This window comes from Lepisosteus oculatus, chromosome 1 (assembly GCF_040954835.1).
Source record: "Lepisosteus oculatus isolate fLepOcu1 chromosome 1, fLepOcu1.hap2, whole genome shotgun sequence".
NCBI lineage: Eukaryota > Metazoa > Chordata > Actinopteri > Semionotiformes > Lepisosteidae > Lepisosteus > Lepisosteus oculatus.
In genome coordinates, this window is record NC_090696.1 from 18,995,471 (window position 1) to 19,014,153 (window position 18,683).

Consider the following 18,683-nt stretch of genomic DNA (forward strand, 5'->3'; position numbering starts at 1 on the left):
GGGTGTCCTATCCTGGTCTTGGGGGTCAGTATGTCTACAGGGTGTCCAGTCCAGATCTCCTTAAAGAAGCACCTTAACAACTGGGAGAAGCTGTTCAACTGGTCCAATTAATCCAGTAAAATGATGAGCTGTTTCAGGTCATTCAGACACAGGCCTGGAGAGCCCTGTCCTGGAGTGGGAGGTGTGGCAGCTGGCTCTTCTCTTAACAACCTTAACCAGCTCCTTCTTGACTAACTCAACAGCTTCTCCCAGTTCCTCAGGTTCTGCTGCTTCAAGGAGATGTATTGTAGAAAAACAAGACTGGAGCTCAAGCACTCTGGTCTGAGATGCAGAGATACACTGATCCCATTGTTAGAATAATTGTTCAGGTCCTCACTTAGGTGGTGCCATGTTCAGCAAATGTTGATGATTTCTTTTATTCACTAAACGTCATTTAGTCATTTTTAAAAGCACCAGAAAATATTTGTTGTTTTTTTTTCTGGAGCATTTGAATATTGGACAGAAAAGAAGTGAGTCATCTCTCCTTACAGTGTGTCCACTCTGTGTGACTTTGGGCATCTAGCATGATCTGGGCTCGCCTGTCTCTGTGTCCAGACTGTGTCTGCATTGGTTCAGCATCTGTCTTTTCTGGAGGACACTTTCGTCTTGACCACAGTGCAGGTTCCCCCTATAGAGTACAGCAGCACTCTGTAACTTTGTTTTGACATTTCTTACCAATGCACCAACATGCAGGCCCTGCACTGAGACAGATATACTGACACACACACCCTCTTTCTCTCTCTGTGATTCTGTTTGCCTGCCTTCGCCTCAGTGTGGGTGAGTAAACCACTTCCTGTTGACTCCGCTGGGTACCTGAGAAGGACCCAGCTAGAGCCACTGGTTGGAAATGGGCGTCTATCTCGCTGCCTGACTGCAGAGCCATGTGCATGTTTTATCTGAGCATGAATGTGTCTGTGGTTTGTTTTCTGTCAATGTGTGTGTGTGAGTGTGAATGCTTGTTTATGTGTGTGTCAGTCTCTGCAGTGTCTGTAGTGATTGTCTGGTATGTGTTGTGTGTGTGTGATTGCCTGGGGCTGTCTGTGTGGTCGGGCAAGTTTAATGACATTGCTGCGTTAGCTCTTCAAACTTGACATGTACCCGACACACCCTGCAGAGAAACAGGCTAAGACAGACACCCGCCCTCCTCCCATGTCCCTCTCTCTCCCCTATCCCTCCCTTTCTCCCTCTCTCTCAGTTCCTCAGTTCTAGCTGATAGCTCAGACAGCCTCTGTCTCTCACAGCTTCTCAGCTCAAATCACTGCCTCACACTGTTTTCCTCCCTCACAATCCCTTTCTCTCCTCTCTCTGCCTCTCAGTTTCTCAGATCTGACCACTGGTCCACACTGCCTCCCTGTCTCTCCAGTCCTCTAATCTGACCACTGGTCCACACTGTCTCTCTCCTCTCTCCAGTCCTCTAATCTGACCACTGGTCCACACTGTCTCCCTGTCTCTCCAGTCCTCTAATCTGACCACTGGTCCACACTGTCTCTCTCCTCTCTCCAGTCCTCTAATCTGACCACTGGTCCACACTGCCTCCCTGTCTCTCCAGTCCTCTAATCTGACCACTGGTCCACACTGTCTCTCTCCTCTCTCCAGTCCTCTAATCTGACCACTGGTCCACACTGCCTCCCTGTCTCTCCAGTCCTCTAATCTGACCACTGGTCCACGCTGTCTCTCTCCTCTCTCCAGTCCTCTAATCTGACCACTGGTCCACACTCTGTCCTCTCTCCAGTCCTCTAATCTGACCACTGGTCCACGCTGCCTCCCTGACTCTCACTCCAAATCAAAGACTCTTATTGTGTTTCAACCTGTAAGTGCAGTGACTGAGCTGTGATTCAAGATTTCTCAGCAATCGGCCCTATAATCACCTTTCTGCGAGAGGTGTTAACCTCTTGTTCTTGGTGTCATTATTTCCATTTTGCTGTATGTCTCCTTCTCTCCCTCCATCAGTCTCTTCCTCTTGGTCTCTCTTCGTCTTTTCATTCCACTGAGGTTTTTGTCCTCTGTCTTTTGCCCTCCGCCCCCGCCTCCACTACGCTCTATAAATTCCAAGGGAGTTTATCTGCGATCAGTGTGTTTTCAGATTTGCAGCAATCCTTCCTGTTAGCCTGCGATGCTCCTTATCGCGCATGCTCTGGGGGTGACTGTGCCCTCGCTGTTATTTCCCTCACTGGCTCCTCCTAGCCTACCATGGTTGAGTTCTGAGGAGGGTGAGAAATGGGGTGGTGGGGAAGACAATTCAGGTTGCGCCAGTGCTCTGAAGCCTACAGAGTGAGGGTAGCACTGCTTTTAATCCACTGGCACATCCCAACTCCCCCACCTTCCCCATCAAGACTTTCCTCTTTCTCCTGTGTCTCCTTCCACCTCCCCCTTCTTCTCTCCTCTCTCCTCTCCCCCCTCCTCTTCCTGTGTCTCCTCTCTCTCAGTGACTCACACTCTCCAGCACCCGGTGCCCCCTCACTACAACCTCTCGCCAGTCTGTTTGTCAGCGCTGGGTCATGTGCCCAGGTCGGGGGCAGGCTGCAGGAGGGTAAGGAGGTCACAAGGTCACAAGGTCACTCTCCCTCACTTAGCAAGAAACTGGGCGCAGGTTGATTAGAAACCCCACGAGATGCATCAGTTACAGCACTCTGTGCTCCAGTGATATGTTTGCCAGCAATCATCTGTGGCATGTTCCCATGACTTGACACAAACTCTACACTAAAAGCCGCAGTACCGCGTTTGAAGTCTTGGGGGCAGCGGTCATTGTTCCTTGGAAAAACCACCCCCTTCCCGACCTTTTTTTTCTTCCCATACGGAGCAGCGAGTCGGAGTCACAGAGGGTCGGGCCGGGCAGCCAGGGAGACAGAGGGACGGGGAGACTCCCGGGAAGACAGATGGGACAGACAAGGCTGGAATCGGAGAGAGAGCAGAGAGGGACGGATGACCACAGGGAAGGCACAGATCAGAAAGCCACCGAAAAGAAAAAAAAACAGACAAGAAGCAGAAAGGAGAGAGAGAGACAGATCTGAGGGAAGAAAGCTGAGAAGGAGAGAGCGAGAGAGAGGGGGGGGGGGCTGCCGACTTCAGATTTCTGAATCTTTAAATCCGTCTGCAGGCATTCTGTGGTTTGTAAAAAATGTGCTGTATATTTGGAGTTGGGGGGAGGCGTCACGTGACGAGGTCTTGGTTTATGAATCGAAGAGCATAATGATTTCTTAGTGAGCGTCAGTGTGTGTGTGCGCGCATGTGTGTGTGTGTGGGGAGAGAGAGAGAGGAAAGGGAGAGAGTGAGAGAGAAACCGAGACAGACTGCCAGTGACTGACTTTGCTCTGCGAGAGAAGGGGACTCCAGCTACAGCGCCGTAAACTTCCCTCTTCCCCTCTTCGACTTTCCTTCTCTTCGGCAACGCCAGATCCCCCCCACCCACCCCACCCTCGCCCGCGCCGGTCTGGGAGACACCCCCCCCCACACACACACATACTCCTCCTCCTCCTCCTCGTCCGTCCGTCCGTCTGCCCGCCTGCCTGACCGGCACCCGGAGCTCGGTGAGTGTGGCCCTTCTGGGGCTCAAGAAGATAGCGATCTTATTCTGCTGCCTGCATCTGGGCTCCGCTGCCTGGGCTGCCGCTGCCTCTCCAAGCTGCTTCTCGCTCTGTCGCGATCACCGGGGCACCGGGGAGGAAGAGGGGGAGAGAGGGAGAGGAAGGATCTCGGGGAGGCAGGAGAGAAGAGGGAGCAGGAGACCGGGTGGTGGTGGTGGTGGTGGTGGTGGTGGTGGGGGGGGGGGGGAGACTGGGGGGATCTGGAAACTAGAATGGGTTTAAAAAAGCCTTCTGACAACTTTAATTGAAGTCAGAGATGGAGAGTGAGGGGTGGCAGAGGGAGCGAAAGTGACAGATCAACTTAAAAGTTGCTGAGGTTTTGCTGCTGGGCCAGATTGTGTCAGCGAGTGTGTGTGTTTGCAGGGGGGTGTCTGTGTGTGTGTGTGTCTGTGTGCGTGTGTTTGTGTGTGCATGTCTGTTTGGGCACCAATACATTCTGGATGGGATTGCCTGTGTTACTGTGTGCTGGGCTGCTTTCTGTTGGCTACACAGGGAGAAACAGGCTGTGTGTCGGCTCTCACTCTCTTTGTGAGGTGTGGCTTTACTGAGAGCAGGACACGGTGAGCTGTCCTCTGAGCTCCTCAGACCAGGGAGAAAGTGTACGAAGTCTTGGCGTTTCTGTGTGAGCAACTCACTCGCTTCACATCAGCAGGGATGTGTGCAAGTTTGTCCTCTTAGCCAATGGAAAGAAAATGGAATGAAAATGGAATGACAAGAAATTTAATAGTAGTAAAATACCCAAAAGCCTGCTTTTGTCAGCTGATACTACGGGGCAGCTTTCTGAAGAGTGAAGAGTGGTGTGCTTGTGGACTCTGAGATGTGTCTTCATGTCTGGATGTGTCTTAATTAACAGCACTGTGGAGGCACTGTTGGCACGCAGGGTGGTGAATCAGGGACTCTGTGCTCTGACAAGCACTGGAGACAGGCTGCTGACTAGCTCTGTCCCTCTAACTGTCTGTCTCTGACTGTCTCACTGTCTCTGTGACTTTCTGTCTATTTTTCTCCCTGTCTGACTCTGTCTACCTGCCTCTCAATCCACTGTCTCTCTGTCTCACTGACTGCTTGACTCCATCTACCTGTCTGCCTCTCTCTCTTACTACCTGCCTCTCTGTCCACTGTCTGTCTACCTCTCAATAACTACCTGATTCTCTGTCTACCTATCTCACTGCCTGACTCTGTCCAGCTGTCTACCCGACTCTCTCTCTACCCGTCTACCTGACTGTCCCACTGTCTGCCTGACTCTGGCTACCTCTTACTGTCTGACTCTCTGACTACCTGTCTGTTTCACTGTCTACCTGCCTCTGTCACATTGACTTCGTGTCTCTCTGTCTGCCTGTCTACCTGCCTCTGTCTCACTCTGTCTACCTGTCTCACTGACTCTCTGTCTACCCGACTGCCCGTCTCACTTTACCTGACTGTCTGTCTCACTGACTCTGTCTACCTGACTGCCTGTCTCACTGGCTTCCTGTCTATCTACCTGCCTCTGTCTCATTGACTCTCTGTCTACTTGACTACCTGTCTACCTGTCTCACTGACTGTCTGATTCTCTGTCTACCTGTCTCACTGACTGCCTCTCTGTCTCCTGTCTGCCAGTCGTGTCTGGTTTACAAACACGACAGTTCTCTTCGGCTGAGTGACACAGATAGCAGACGCATATGAACAAATGAAACGAACATGTGCTGTTGTGAGTTTACAAAGCCGACATGGTGAAATCCCCCAAGCAGACCGAATTCTTTCCACCCTGGCTGGGCAGAGGGCAGGTGTGTAAGGGGGCAGGTTTGACGCCTCTCCCAGCCAGGGCCAGTGTCGCACGGCTGGGAGCAGCAGGCCAGGTGCAGGATTCCCCGTCTCTCCTCTAGAGTCCGCTAGGAATCCTCTCATTTCCACACAGCAGGAATCGGTCAGGGAAGAAACATACCGGCAGGAAGACTGGGAAAGAGCAGCTTCACAGAGAGCAGCAGGAAGCAAAGTTCAAGACAGAAAAGGGGACGCAGCCAGGGGAGAAGGAAAGGACAGCCAATGATGGGGACAGAGGGGGGAAGGGGAAAGGAGGCAGCTGCTCAGGGGGTCTCACTCGTGCCTCCGTGCCTCCCGGGTGGGGTGTGTGTGTGTGATCCCCCTGGACACCTGCATGCTCGTGATTTTAATCTCTGCGAATCTTTTCTGGCGAGGGCGTGCCTCGGGTACTGAGGGCACTGTGGGCTTAGCTGGCTGAAACCAGAACCTTCAGCAGGACCCCAGTGGGCTGATGAGACAGGAAACGGGGAGGGGGTGAAGTTGGGTGTTGCACACGTTGGCTTCAGAGCACTGTGCACCCTTAACTAACCCCCTCCCCTGCCACTGCATGGGGAACCTCCAAGCCGGGTTTGAGCAGCTCCCAGCAGAATTGCCAAAGATGCTCAGAAGGCAGCAAAAGACATATCAAAAACACAACACAACACAACGCGACAGAGTGGACTGACTTTGCTTCTGTCACGAGAGCGGTCTGCACAGTGGAATGGTGCGTGTCTCGGACTGAAGGAAAGCCTGTGTTTGCATGCGTGAGGGCCTGCTGGCAGTTTTCTCTGGTGTCACTGAAAGCACGATGCTTTGGTTTAAAAACCCATTGTGGTCTGCCTGCAAAAGACAGGGCACTACGGAGGAACTGCCCAACCTTGGACCCTGGGACGTGGCTTGTCGTGAGTCCCCACACGCAGTGCGAGCGCCTGCCGCGCAGACCGGCCACAGCAGGCCTGAGGTTACACCTCCCTTCCCTCCTGCCTTTGCGTGTTCCCAGGGTTCGAGGCTCGCTGTACAGAACTCACGGCAGTCTAGACCCTGCTTAAGAGTTTAAGACGGCTTATTTATGACTCAGTGTTATATACCTCACAAGTTTTATGCAATAGGACCCGAAACTTCCGAAACCTTGCATGGCGGCTCCTGTATGAACTGGAATACAGGAGACTGGCGAGTCCCTCCATCGTGCTGCATAGAGCCGCCATGCTGTGACATTTCTAAAATTATCAGACTTTAATGCACTGGGATCATAAGGGATTTTGGCCTCTTCTGTGTGGAGTTTGCATGCTCCCCTTGCGACTCCCAGAATCCCCATTGTGACTGTGGATTTTCTCAGCTCCCCTGGTTTCCTCCCACAGTCCGAGGACATGCTGCCTGGGTTAACTGGCATCTCAGAAGCTCCCCCGTGGGGCTGACTGCGCTGGGCGGGCGGCCCGTCCAGGATGTAGCTCTGGGCTGGTCTCTGGCTCACCGCAGCTCCCCGAGGGAAACGGACGGATCGCTTCAGACAATGGGAGCAGGCAACAGCAGCCGCCCTCCGGCAAGACTGCTGCTGGGGGTTTCGTCCTTGCGACGCGCTGCTGCCAAAACCGCAGGGAGGGCAGCTCGGCTCGGCGCCGATCGGTAGCGTGTCTGCGCTGAAGAGCTCTGGTGGTCAGGATCAGAACTCGGCGATCCATATGCTTGACGTTCGTGCCTCAGCCCCCTCCCCCTCCCCCTCCCACACATTGTCCGCTCCAACCCCCCCCAGGACTGTCCGTGACCACTGGAATCTGTCAGATTCCCCCTGCCCCATGAATGGACGTAGATGTACTGTATGGACTGATGCACGGTAGTCCAGAACAAGTCTTATCAATACTCGAATGAGTGCTGATGATATGGGGGTGGCACGGGGTGGGGACACAGTGTTTAGCATCGTCGCCTCGCAGCGCTGGAACCCACAGTTCCATTCCAGAGCTGGGGTGATGTCTGTGTGGAGTTTGCATGTCAGTGGTTCTCTCCTGGTGCTCCGGTTTCCTCCAAAGACATGCTAGTAGGTTAACTGACTTCTGGGAAAACTGGCCCTGGTGTGTGTGTGTGTGTGTCTGTGTGTGTGTGTTATGGGAATGCGATGGACTGGTGTCCTGATCGTGCCGGTTGTCTGCTGGGATGGGCTCCGGCTCCCCCTTACCCTGTATTGGATAAAGTGCTAAGAAAATGGAAGGATGGATTTTGGGGATATTGATGCTGAAACACGGTGTCAGTTCAAGCTGCTGGAGAAGTTTTAAGTGGATGAATTAAAAAACAAATGTGCTAAGATCCAGAGTCCCCAGCAAAATCAGCCATTTCTAGCCCAGATGTTGGCAGTGAGGTACTGGTGATGTATGGGACATATTTGTCCGCTACACCTGCTGGCTTTATAGTGCTGTGCACCATTAATACTCCATACCTACTTCCTGCCAACAAGCATTAGAGTTTGAAGCAAACAACGAGTCCTTGTGGTTCTCAGCACGCTGCCGTCACTGAAGCCCAACACAGGTTCCACATTCCCTGACCACGCTGTTTGCCTGGTCTCTCATGAAACGGCAGTGGGCTCTGCTTATTTCTATACTTTTCTGAGCCTGACTGAGACTCTGGGCCTATGTGGCACGTCTAATCAATTCACTGGGACTTTAAATGCTTTGAGAACACACCCCTTTGTCTTATTGGCTAAGAAGACAGTGATTGGGACTCCGTGACCAGACTTTTGTGGTTCCAGTCCCAGGTGGGAAAAGTGCTTTTGTACCCTTGATTAAGGTATTTTTCTCATATTGCTCCTGTAAAATGCCTGCTGTAGTTGTATTGATGTGTACAAATAGTTTTGGAAAAAAACGCATTAGACAAATTGGCAAATCATCCAGATTGGACAACAGACTTCTGCGCCTAAGACTTCACCAATGGGGTTCAGAAAACTGTGCAACACCAAAATGTTTCCCCTAACCCTATCCTCTGCAGAAGTCTGCCCCAGATTCCTTCCTGTCCTTATGTTATAGAAGTCCAGAAGGACTTGTCCAGGAGTGTGAATATGAGGTTAAGGAATCTGCCAGGAATAACTCATGTAGGTTTAGACACATTAAAGAACACAACTGCCAGAATGCAGACAATACAAATTATTTGTAAGAAGAAAGGGCAACGTTGCACAGATGACCGAGCATGATCAGTTTTCTGCCTGTGGAGACAGCAGGAATGACCATAACTGCAAGTGTGCGTTGTGTTTGTGTGCACATGTGTGTGGGGGGGCCACTTGTTAAGACCCTCCCCACCACACACACACACACTCTCACAACATCCTGTGGTTGGGGGGCAAATGCTGACAGTGTGTGTTTGGGGTCTGCCCTCCCCTCGCTCAGGCCTGTAATTAGCAAGGAAGCGTCAGGAGACTGTGCTTCCTGTCGGAGCGTCGACAGGTGTGTGTGCACGACCCTGGGGTCAGGCCCGACAGGCTCAGGCGCCCCATGACAGGCTAGTGATCACTCCCACAGCTAGGGGTGTGATTCAGCACAGAGTGTGTGTGCACGTGTGTGTGCTGTGCACAGGGGCTCAGCGTTTAATATGTGCACAACAGGCTGCCAAGCTAAATGCAAATAGAACGACCGCGGCAAAACACCGGGCACAAAACGGAGCCAGCACCAACACATACTGGTGTTACTGTTGGGTGTTTTGTCTGGAGGATGAAAGCGAGGGAGCGTCTGTGGGAAGTCCCCGGTGGAGAAAGGCTGAGGTGTGTGGTGCATACCTGAACACCCTTAACTGCTTTTTAACTGCATTGCAAATTTTTGTTTTTGTTCTCTGCACCAGTGATTTTTAAGGCCGCGCGCACCCCGAGGGGGAACTTGCTCCGTCTCCCGTCTCTCCGTCTCTCTCTCTCTCTGTCTCCAGCCGTCTGTCAACAGGGTTCTGGGTTTTCAGCACTGCTCCGTCAGCCTGCCCCGGCACGGCCTGCCCGCCTGTCTCCTTACCCCTCTCCTCTCTCCCCATCCCTCTCTACCTCCCTCCCCCTGTCTCTCTCTCGGCCTCTGTGCCCGCCCGCCTGCCCCTCCTCTCTCGCGCCCCGAGTTCTGTGCCCCCGTGTCTGCTCTGCCCCCGTCTCCCCCCTCCTGGCAGACCCCACCACAACAGGCCTCCCACTTTTACGAACTGCCCCGTTCTGTTTGCCCTGGGGAGGATACCCCCGAAACGCTCCCGGGAAAGTTCACTTCTATTCCTGCACCAGCTGTGCCTGGAGTCCGGGCTCTGATGTGGCCAAGGAAGACGTGGACACCCACACAGAGTGGCCGGAGGATAGTGTGATAGAGAAGCGCAGCATCCATCCACTTTCCTTACTGCTGTAGTCTAACACGGGCTCGAGCTATACAGACAGCGCCGCAACACAACAGATACTGTATAAATAGACATTACATATGATTAGGAACAAGTCATGGGTTTATTCTATCCTGAAAAGAGAAGAAAAGAGACACAACGTTTCGGCTGTGGAGCCTTGTGCGGGTGAGCAGTCTTCGGGTCACACCCGGAGAAGGCTCCACAGCCGAAACGTTGCGTCTATTTTCTTCTCTTTTCAGCAGGGAATCAACCTTAACTTGTCCCTGATATATTATATACATATACTGTACATTACACTACACAGCAACAGAAAATAGTGCGGACGCAAAGCAAAAACAGGTCAAATATACCAGAACAAAAAAAAAGAGATACGATTGAGGGCTCCGGCGGTGCACACAACCGCCGCTCGGTCCGCTCGCTCTCTCCTCGCGCAGAACGAGCACGAGCCAGGCAGCGAACCGCGTGGGGTCCTGGGTAAGCGAGGCGCGTGGAAAGGGCCGTTCTGGGGTCTTTCTTGCTTCTAGTCCTCTTGAGCGCCGATCCTGGTTGGAAAAGTAGGCTACTGTGCGTCTGAACATCAAGAGGCGCTAACTCGTGCTGGGGAATACCTAAGCGCTTTCAGATAGTGGATTATATCAGCGCTGTATACCGTAGCAATAGGTTTTATTCTTGTCTTACTTATCTTAATTGTTCGCATACCTAATTAATAATAATAATAATAAAAGTCTACAGAGCTTTTTCCAGTGATAGATTTTGAAATTTAAACTTAAATGGATTTTGTAGGACCAACTTTACGGTCGATTACTACATTAAAAAATAAAAAAAAACGATTATTAGTAACATGGTTAAAAAGACAACAGTGAGTGGCGGAGGGCTGAGGTGTCAGTTTCAAATCTCACCCTTTCGCCCTCGCTCCACTGACAAAGCGTTAATAAGAAGAAACTGAAATTCGCCTGGTGTCTTGCTTAACGACGCGGTAGGAATTAAAGGGTCAAAAGAGTCTGACAGCAGAACGTGTCAATTAGGGCTGACCCCTGACCCGTGCTTTAGCCGGAAGTGTTGGGCTTTGGCTGAGGGGCGCGAGAGGCGGTGACCTTCACCGTGACCCCTGCCCCGTGTCAGCCGGTGTCAGGAGTCCGCGGGGCTGGTTTGCCCCAGTATAGCCTACGGGCACACAGCACACGACCCCTTTTTTACTTCTAAGTTGCCCCCCAACAACAACAACAGCAACAACAACAACAACGAAGAATAAAAAACACGACTAGATATTTTTGCACGCGCCCCATCTCGTTTTGGTTTGAAAAAAAAAAACCTGATTTCAACGTAGATTATACCTGAAAAGCAAGCGAATGATCAACAAAAGCTCATATAACGCACTACTAGTAAAGTGATAATGAAGATTAATTAGCTCTGACCTTTTAACCGTGTAAGAAACCTCAGCCGTTGAAAAAGATCAGGTTTTCTTTGTTGATAGTCCATATTAGCAGCCGCGGAGCTATCAGCGCGCCAGGCCCGTCTCGGACATGCGCAACGGGCTCGTATATGAATCTTGATGGACACACATTTCGAGATCATGGCATGTTAAGAGCAAGTTGCGTTTTCTTTCAGGCAGCAGTCTGTAGTCAGCGGGAGCGACCTGCCATTAAGCACAGTTCAGCGCTCTGCTATTTCAGGGGAGAGATGCTCAGGGAGCTTCCCGAATACTCGGGTCGAGGGTTCAAGTCCCGCGTGGGGTGCTGCCGTGGCGGCCTTAAGCGAAGTATTAAGTATTAAGTATTAAGGGGGGCGGGCGAATCACCGACTGGTACTGCGGGAACAGCGAGCAGCGCCTTTCGAACGTGGGCCGTGAAGATCGCATCTCGCGATGCGCGAGTGGCGCGGGAGAGGCCCTCGCACGGGCCGGAGAGCAGCTCGCTCCGCCGCTGCCCGCCCTCTCGCGCTGTGCCCCAGCGGAGCTCCGCACTGCCCAGGGTTTCAGAGAGGGTGACGTCACGTCTGAGCCTCGTTCGGAGCGCTGAGCCCTGTTAGACGGGCGCCGTGAGTCAGTGTGGAGTCGCGGCCCAGTGGAAACATCGACCCACAACGAGAGCTGCAGTAAATATGCCATTAAATGAAAACGGCACTACCACACAGGAAGCGTTGCCCCGGGGACCGCTCCATCTTTCTTCCTCGTGGTCGATCGGGTCGGTTGATTTGATCTGGTCGATCTCGTAATCTCATCGAGACGATCGTGTAACTGGTCTAGAAGAAACAGCCTTCCCTTGTTAGGCCCTGCTAGGCGCAGTCAAGGAAGGGGGAAGGGGGTTTGTCTCAAGCCGGGTAAATTAATACGAAAACTGAAAGGCAGCTGCTTTAAAAGTCACGGGCGTGATTTATTTTATCTATTTTTTTTGCGTCGTGGAGTTGAAACACTCCGTTTCCTCTCTACAGGCCCGTGGCCGTGTCCCCCTGCTGCCGCGCCTCTCAGGGAGGACGGACAGGTGTGGGGGTCGGGTCGGGTCCGGCACGCAGAACCGGCGGCGGGTCGGTGCCGCCTGGCATCACGCGAGGGGAGTGAGCGCGCTGCTGCTTGTTAACTGTAGAACAAACCACGTCCGCTGGTTTTGCGGTCCGTGTTCTTCCTGAAACACCTTGATTTATTTTTTCTCTTTGCTTTTGCTTTGCATCAACTGGCTATACAAAAAAAAACATTTTCAAATCCTGTGCATTTCCGCTGTTTTTTTAAACGATTACTTATTCAGTTTTTAAAATATATATATATATTAAAACCGAAATGGAGGCACTTCTCTGAGACGTGTTTTTTTATGTTTGATTTTCATCCGTTTTTACCTTCGTGGTTTCAAAGTCAGACGCTCGTTTGGTGTGAGTGTCGGAGTCGGCGCTCTGCTGTTCTCCCGAAGTACAAACAGGGTTGTGTTTGAAAATACGTGTTGTAATAATTAGCACGCCACGTGAAGTGCAACTGCTAACGTGAAACTTTGTATCTGTCATAAACTACTTCAAACCCCAGTGATAACCTATAGCCAAGGTGGTCAGGTGGTACACCATGGATTGAACCCATAAATCCTGTAAGGTTTGCTGGGATTTACGATGCCACTGCTGAATACCGCACCGCCACTAATCGTCCCATCACACTCCTGCTCCGCCGCTCTCTGCCTGTAGGTGTGAGATGAATCAGTGCCCATGCGGAGGTCTAGTGTGTTTCTGCTGTCTGCGTGTATCTGTGTTGCACGCAGGTTACGAGGGTGTGTGTGACGGAACGCGCTGCGGTGTCGGCCCGGGCGAGAGCGCGCCCATCGCGTGACAGCACAGCAACTGTCGCGGCTGAGTCTCGCCTCAGGGCGGAGAAGGTAGAGGTCGGGGGTGGTCGGTTAGTAATATGGGCTAACCCGATCAGAAACCTCTACGCGATCCACCCAGGCGCCGCCACAATAAATAACGTTTCGTCTTCTGTTTTCAGCGACTGTCGAGATGATGTTTATCAAAATTGCGCATTGTACATTCTCTCAGTACGGTGTGTTGAACTGGCTATCGGGAGGGGGCGCGGTCGGGATAATTACGTCATCAGACTCGCGTCCGTACTCGGGCACCGATAAATTCATATTGGGAGATATTGCGCACTCCGCTGACTTCTCAACCATGGGGAATACGCTAACTAGACACATATGGAATTACCGTTTTCCCTCTGAAACTATTCGCCATAGTAACTGGAAACCGTTGCCTTTTGGACGTTCAAGTCGCTGTTTCTGATTACTATTGCTTTGGCTACTAGTACTGTTAAAGTACTGGGAGCTCCGAGGGTCTGCACGAGGGGCTTCATCTGGTTTTTTAAAAAAGTGGCGGTTTCAGTGTGCGAGCGCGCGAGTTGCAACGGCCCTCGTTCGTCCCCACCTCGGTCCCAGAAAGCGAGAGTCGTTACACTGTTGAATCGTCTGGGCTGTCAAGAGTTGTTTTAATAACCACGAAAATCAATAGATACAGCTTTCACGTCACATTTAGGTCAGAAAATGGGGAACTGTGACTTGGGTGCAGATTTCTCGGAACTGGAAAATGTCGCCACGAAACGACTATGGAGTGTATGCGGCGAGAGTTTCATTATCCCGTGGTTATGTGAACTGTCCTGTGTAAGGGGGGTGTTTGTGATTTAGACCACAGACGGCTATTGTTTGCAGACTTTTCCCGTTAGGTCTCAACTGGAAAGAGGTTTAGGCGACAGCCGCCGAATATGTAGAGGTAGTTGTTTCACCCATTAATACAGATGTTAATTTACGGTTAGGTTAAAAATGAGCCATTTTTCTTTCTCGCATTGAAAAAAGTACTGTATATAATTCACATGAGTGCTGATGGGAGACTCTGGTGGTGAGATTGATGGGTTTTCTCGATCTAATGTGAGGTAAATAGGGCCTACTGTAAACTATCCCGTCAGTTCGGTTTCTACTGGCAGGCGGGGCCTTGTTGACATGCCGACAGCACGACTGCCTGCGAAGGACAGGCCCCTTATCCCCCTGTCTGCTAACACCTGCCCCCGAGTAGTCAAGTCATGTTTTAGCAGCGGAGAGGAGAAGAAAAAAACGCCTCACGCGGCTCTCTCTGGAAAACCCCGGGTTTTTAAGGCTTAGTCAAGGAGCTCTTTAAACTCCCTCCGCCCCCGGCCTCCAGTCCCCGAGACGAGCCCGCAGGGGCGCCGCCGAGCGGGGAGCCCCTCTCTCTCCCTCTCTCTCTGCGGCAGGTTGGGTCAGGCCGAGGGGGATGAGGTCATTGCGAGGCCTCGGTATAAAGAGCGCATTGAGCCCCCCCCTCCCCGGCGCATAGCGGCTTTTGTTTGCTTGACGGTCGAAGGTGCGAAAGGAGAGGGTCATCCCGTGTTTTTGTTGTTGTTGTTCCGTTGTTTTCGACTTGTGTGACTCACTAAAAAACGGCGCTTATTCGTTTTAGTTAAGTATTCATTAAGAAAGAAATAAGGTTTTTGTTATGTAAGTCATTCCTCCGCCTCCCCCCCCCACCCTCCATTCTTTCCCTTCTCGAGTACAGAATGTGCTGCTTATTAATGTTTTTTTTTAATATAAAAGATCTGGTCTTGGACGACGTAGGCTGCATAATAAAGTTAATAGCAGAAAACCTGTGAGGGAGCAGTTAAACTTATGTATTTCAAAACCATTTGCCTTTCGGAAAAAGAAATCTGTTTCTTTCTTTTTCTCCTTTCTCACTTTTAATTGGCCCTGTTTTGAATCGGAGCCGGCTCTGGTTAAGAGGCCTGGAATGGAACGTGGTAAACACATGTTTGCACTCATACACCATCTGGGCGCATGTTTTCCAATAAGCTGTTCGCCAGTGTTAAACGTTTATTGTCAGTTTCATATTTGAATGAATAGGGCTGTGTGGCGATGAATTGCTTGGTGCAGAAAAACCTGTCTGACTGTGACTGGTGGTACACAGTGAGTATCTGTACCTCAGACATACCGGCATCGCGATGGCTATTTCTATTGTCGTTGCTTGAAGGACAAAAGACAGGGAGTGTGCGGACAAAAGGGACAGACAGAGCCTATACTGCCAACAGCATAACGCACAAGCATTCGTATCATTGCTCAGTGTCAAAGAACCGGAGAAAAGTGACTTTAAATGTGGTCGAGAGTAATTCAAGGGAGGACAAACCTGTGTTTTATGGTGGAAGGGAGGAGGGAAAATAGGAGCTGAAGGTGGAAGGGATAGAGAGAGGGGTGTAGAATGGAATGATGGTGTTAAAAGAGAGGCTTCCTGGAAAGGAATGAACGAGAGAGAAAGAACAGAAAGAAAGAAGAGAAATCAAAGACATAAAAGAGGCAGTGAATGCAGAGGTGGGAGGACGGAGAGGAGAAAGCGAAGGGAGTCGGGGGAAGAGGAGAAAGAGAGGGGTGGCAGTGGTTACGGTGGCAGGGGTGGGGGTGGGTGCCTGTCTGTGCTTCTCCTTCCTGAAACGTGGCCACCCCAGCCGGCCTGCTCTCTGGATTCACATGTGGAACAGTTTACTGTAATGGAACTCTAAATTAGTGGTGGTTTGAAGCTGCCTGCAGCGGTAGGGTGTAATTAACTGGCTCTGTGGAAAGAGAGAGACGAGAAAGGGGGGAGGGGGTATGAGTGTGTGCTGGGGCGGCAGTCTCCCCCCGTGGGCACGGTGCCACTCTGTGGCCCTCTTGGTGCCCCCCAGTGCCCAGACCCTGTCACTACAGCCTGTGTGGTTTGTGGTAATTGGGCGGTACAGCCACTGAGCTTTAGGTTTTTATGAATTTTGTTTTTGTTTCGAGTGCACCATCCAGACTTTTTTCTCTTCTTGTTCTTTCCTTTTACACGCCAAAGCGCTTCCAAACTATAAATTCTTTGGCCCTTGTTTGTTTACCGCATTCAACCAGATCTCTGCCGCCACCCACTCATAAAACTGCGCCGGGGAAACTTGCAAATGAGTTGATCGCAACAGAAAAAAGGGTCTTTCAGCTCACTGTATGAGTCTCCTCTCACTGTATGTGAATTTTGCTGATGCTGAAGAGCACATCTAGGTTCCATGACCTGGGCTAGAGTTTAGGGCTGAGGGACTCGGGGGGGAGGGATGGAAACAGTGTGCTAGTCTGCTAGTCATGACAGGGAGGCAGTTTAAGAGCTGAGGGAATGAGAGAGAGGGGGACTGAGGGTTTGTGGGTAGAGCTGATGGGCTCAGAGAGACAGAAGGAGGAGGTGGCAGAGCGGGCTAGTGGCTAGATTTCAGGGAGGGGGAATAGAAAGAGGGACTGAAGGAGTTAAGTGGGTAACCGATTGGTCCTCTCCCTTGTGCTGTCGAACCCGAGTTTGGGGCCCTGGCCCGAGGGCAGCTGGGAGGGGGCTGGCTGCTGTGTCAGGCTGGCAAGGGAAACAGAGGAGCTCTTTATTGTGGAGTTCTGGTGATTTAAATCATATGGCATAGCCTGGGATCACAGAGCAATCTGGATTCCTTTCAAAAAACTGCAGAAACAAGAGTTTTCCCTCTCCTTCTCAACTCCCTCCCCCTTTCTCTCCTTTCTCCATCTTCCTCATCTTTTCCCTTCTCTTTCTTTTCCTGTGTCTTTCTTTCTCTCTTGCTTACCTGGTATGCTATCATAGACAAGAGCTGCACACATCTGGCCCATTTCTGGGCTGTGGAAAATCTTCCCTTGTACAAAGGCCAAAACACAGAGTGTGCATTGTTGTTAACTTTTTTGTTGTTCAGTTACGGTATAACCATTGACATTTTGTGTGTTCTTCCATAAACTCTTCTTGTTTTGAAAAGGAGTGCAATTTTCTCTTTTAGATGTATTTATTCATCATGTAAAGTGTAAGATCGTTTAAGAACAATAATAACCTCCCATCATCCTTTTTTGTCTCTCCAGGTCAAAGGATTCTACAAATTCTCAAAGAGAAGAAGCTCTGTCTGTTTCTTGTCAGCCCTATCACAACCCCAAACCTCAGGCATTGCTCAATATCCTTTCCCCAGTCTGAATGTCGAAGAAGTACAGACCCTTGGCTTTTACAAGAAGACAGAACAAGGACTGAGTGAATCTTCACAGCCTGAGCTTGCATCAGTGGGCTCTCAGTCCCTGCAGTGTTCCTGCCTGAGATGCCATTGTATACTTGTGGGTGTGTGCCTACATAGACGGAACTACCTAGTCCCTAAGTTAGGCACAGTTACACACACCTCAAGCCAAGCAGTGTCCACAGCCTAGATTTCAGTGATACCTCAATCTCAAACATCTGTGGCTGATGCCAAACAAACCTGAACATTTTAAAACAGCGTAAGCTGCATATTGAGGATAGTTAGCCTTACAGTCCCTGTTTCAAAGCTTTAATTTTTTTTAATCCATATCTTTTTGGCATCTTTACTCTAAATTTAAGTCGCTCTGGGATTATTGATAGGATTAAAAGAAAACCCTCCTGGATACGCTGGACTTTGTGTGAACGTTTGTATTTCCCAGATGAGAGACTGAGTGAGCGCACGTCAAATCAGAGACGGGTCAGGATAGAGAGTGTTCAACCTTTAGGTGAAAGTCGCACCTACTGCTGGCTCCTGCTCCATCACCTGACAGCTTGGCCTCTTCTCCGGGTGGAGGGCCTGTGGGGCGTCGTTTGCCATGGCTACCAACAGAGAGCGTCAAGTGGGTCACATGACCGGTTTTCCACCCGCCGTCTATCCCTTTGCCTTCAACTCCATCCGAAGCCACTCCCCCTTCGATCTCCTGGCCAATGGGAGTCTCTTCGGCAGATTTGGGGCGGACCTCCCCAAAGAGATGGCTGCTTTATGTAAGTTGACTATTACACTGCATAACAATTATCGGAAGATTTGTTATAAATAACTATCTGTATCTAATAAAAACTCCAAACAAACACTAAAGACTTTTGCATCTTATGACCCAGTTCTCTCTCTTTCTTCTTTTACATAGGCACCACCCTGACAGCCTCTGCTGTGGAGCATATGGTGTACCTGTGTTCTGCCTGTTCTCCTGTTCTTTCTCTTCCCCCTCTCTATCACATCACCACCTTTCCTCTCCATTCTCTTCTCTCACCCTTTCTCTTTTTATTCTGGGGTGGAATGGCTGCTCTGTTTCACACCGAGCATCTGTCATGCAGGTGCTCTTTCCTTTAAGTGCTTTGAAATCTTCGGTTACAGTCAAAAGAAAATTGCTGTAGAAACGGAACCTGCATGGCTTTGCACAGAGAGCAGTGTCAAGAAAGAGACTGGCCTCCTGGCAGCGAACAGACAGGCCAGCCTCTCATTAGTCTGGAAGCAGAAGCAGAACAAGGCTTTCTTTATATATGGGAGCTATGAAGTAACTCAGGGGTGAATGATATTTAAAAAAGATTTTTTTTTTAAATCCCCGTGCCGAAATGGCTCCTTAACGTGGTAGAAAGCTGTCATACTTTCCACTGTGGGTCACAGGGGGAGCTGTTGTCCATCAGTGAGAGTCT

General features: G+C 50.7%; 1 protein-coding gene across 2 annotated transcripts in view; it reads left to right on the plus strand.

The window, feature by feature from the left end:
* Positions 1-2,839: 2,839 nt before the first annotated feature.
* The window catches only part of rarga (retinoic acid receptor gamma a), a 57,746-nt gene continuing 41,902 nt past the window's right edge, over positions 2,840-18,683 (plus strand). Inside the window, exons 1-2 of one of the 2 annotated variants that reach the window (XM_069186818.1) lie at positions 2,840-3,566; positions 17,111-18,017. In XM_069186818.1, coding sequence (XP_069042919.1) covers positions 17,849-18,017 — 169 coding nt within the window. In that variant the 5' untranslated portion in view covers positions 2,840-3,566; positions 17,111-17,848. Of the gene's footprint in view, positions 3,567-13,650; positions 13,737-17,110; positions 18,018-18,683 lie in introns of those variants that run through there. The other variant, XM_069186822.1, reaches the window with a different exon arrangement.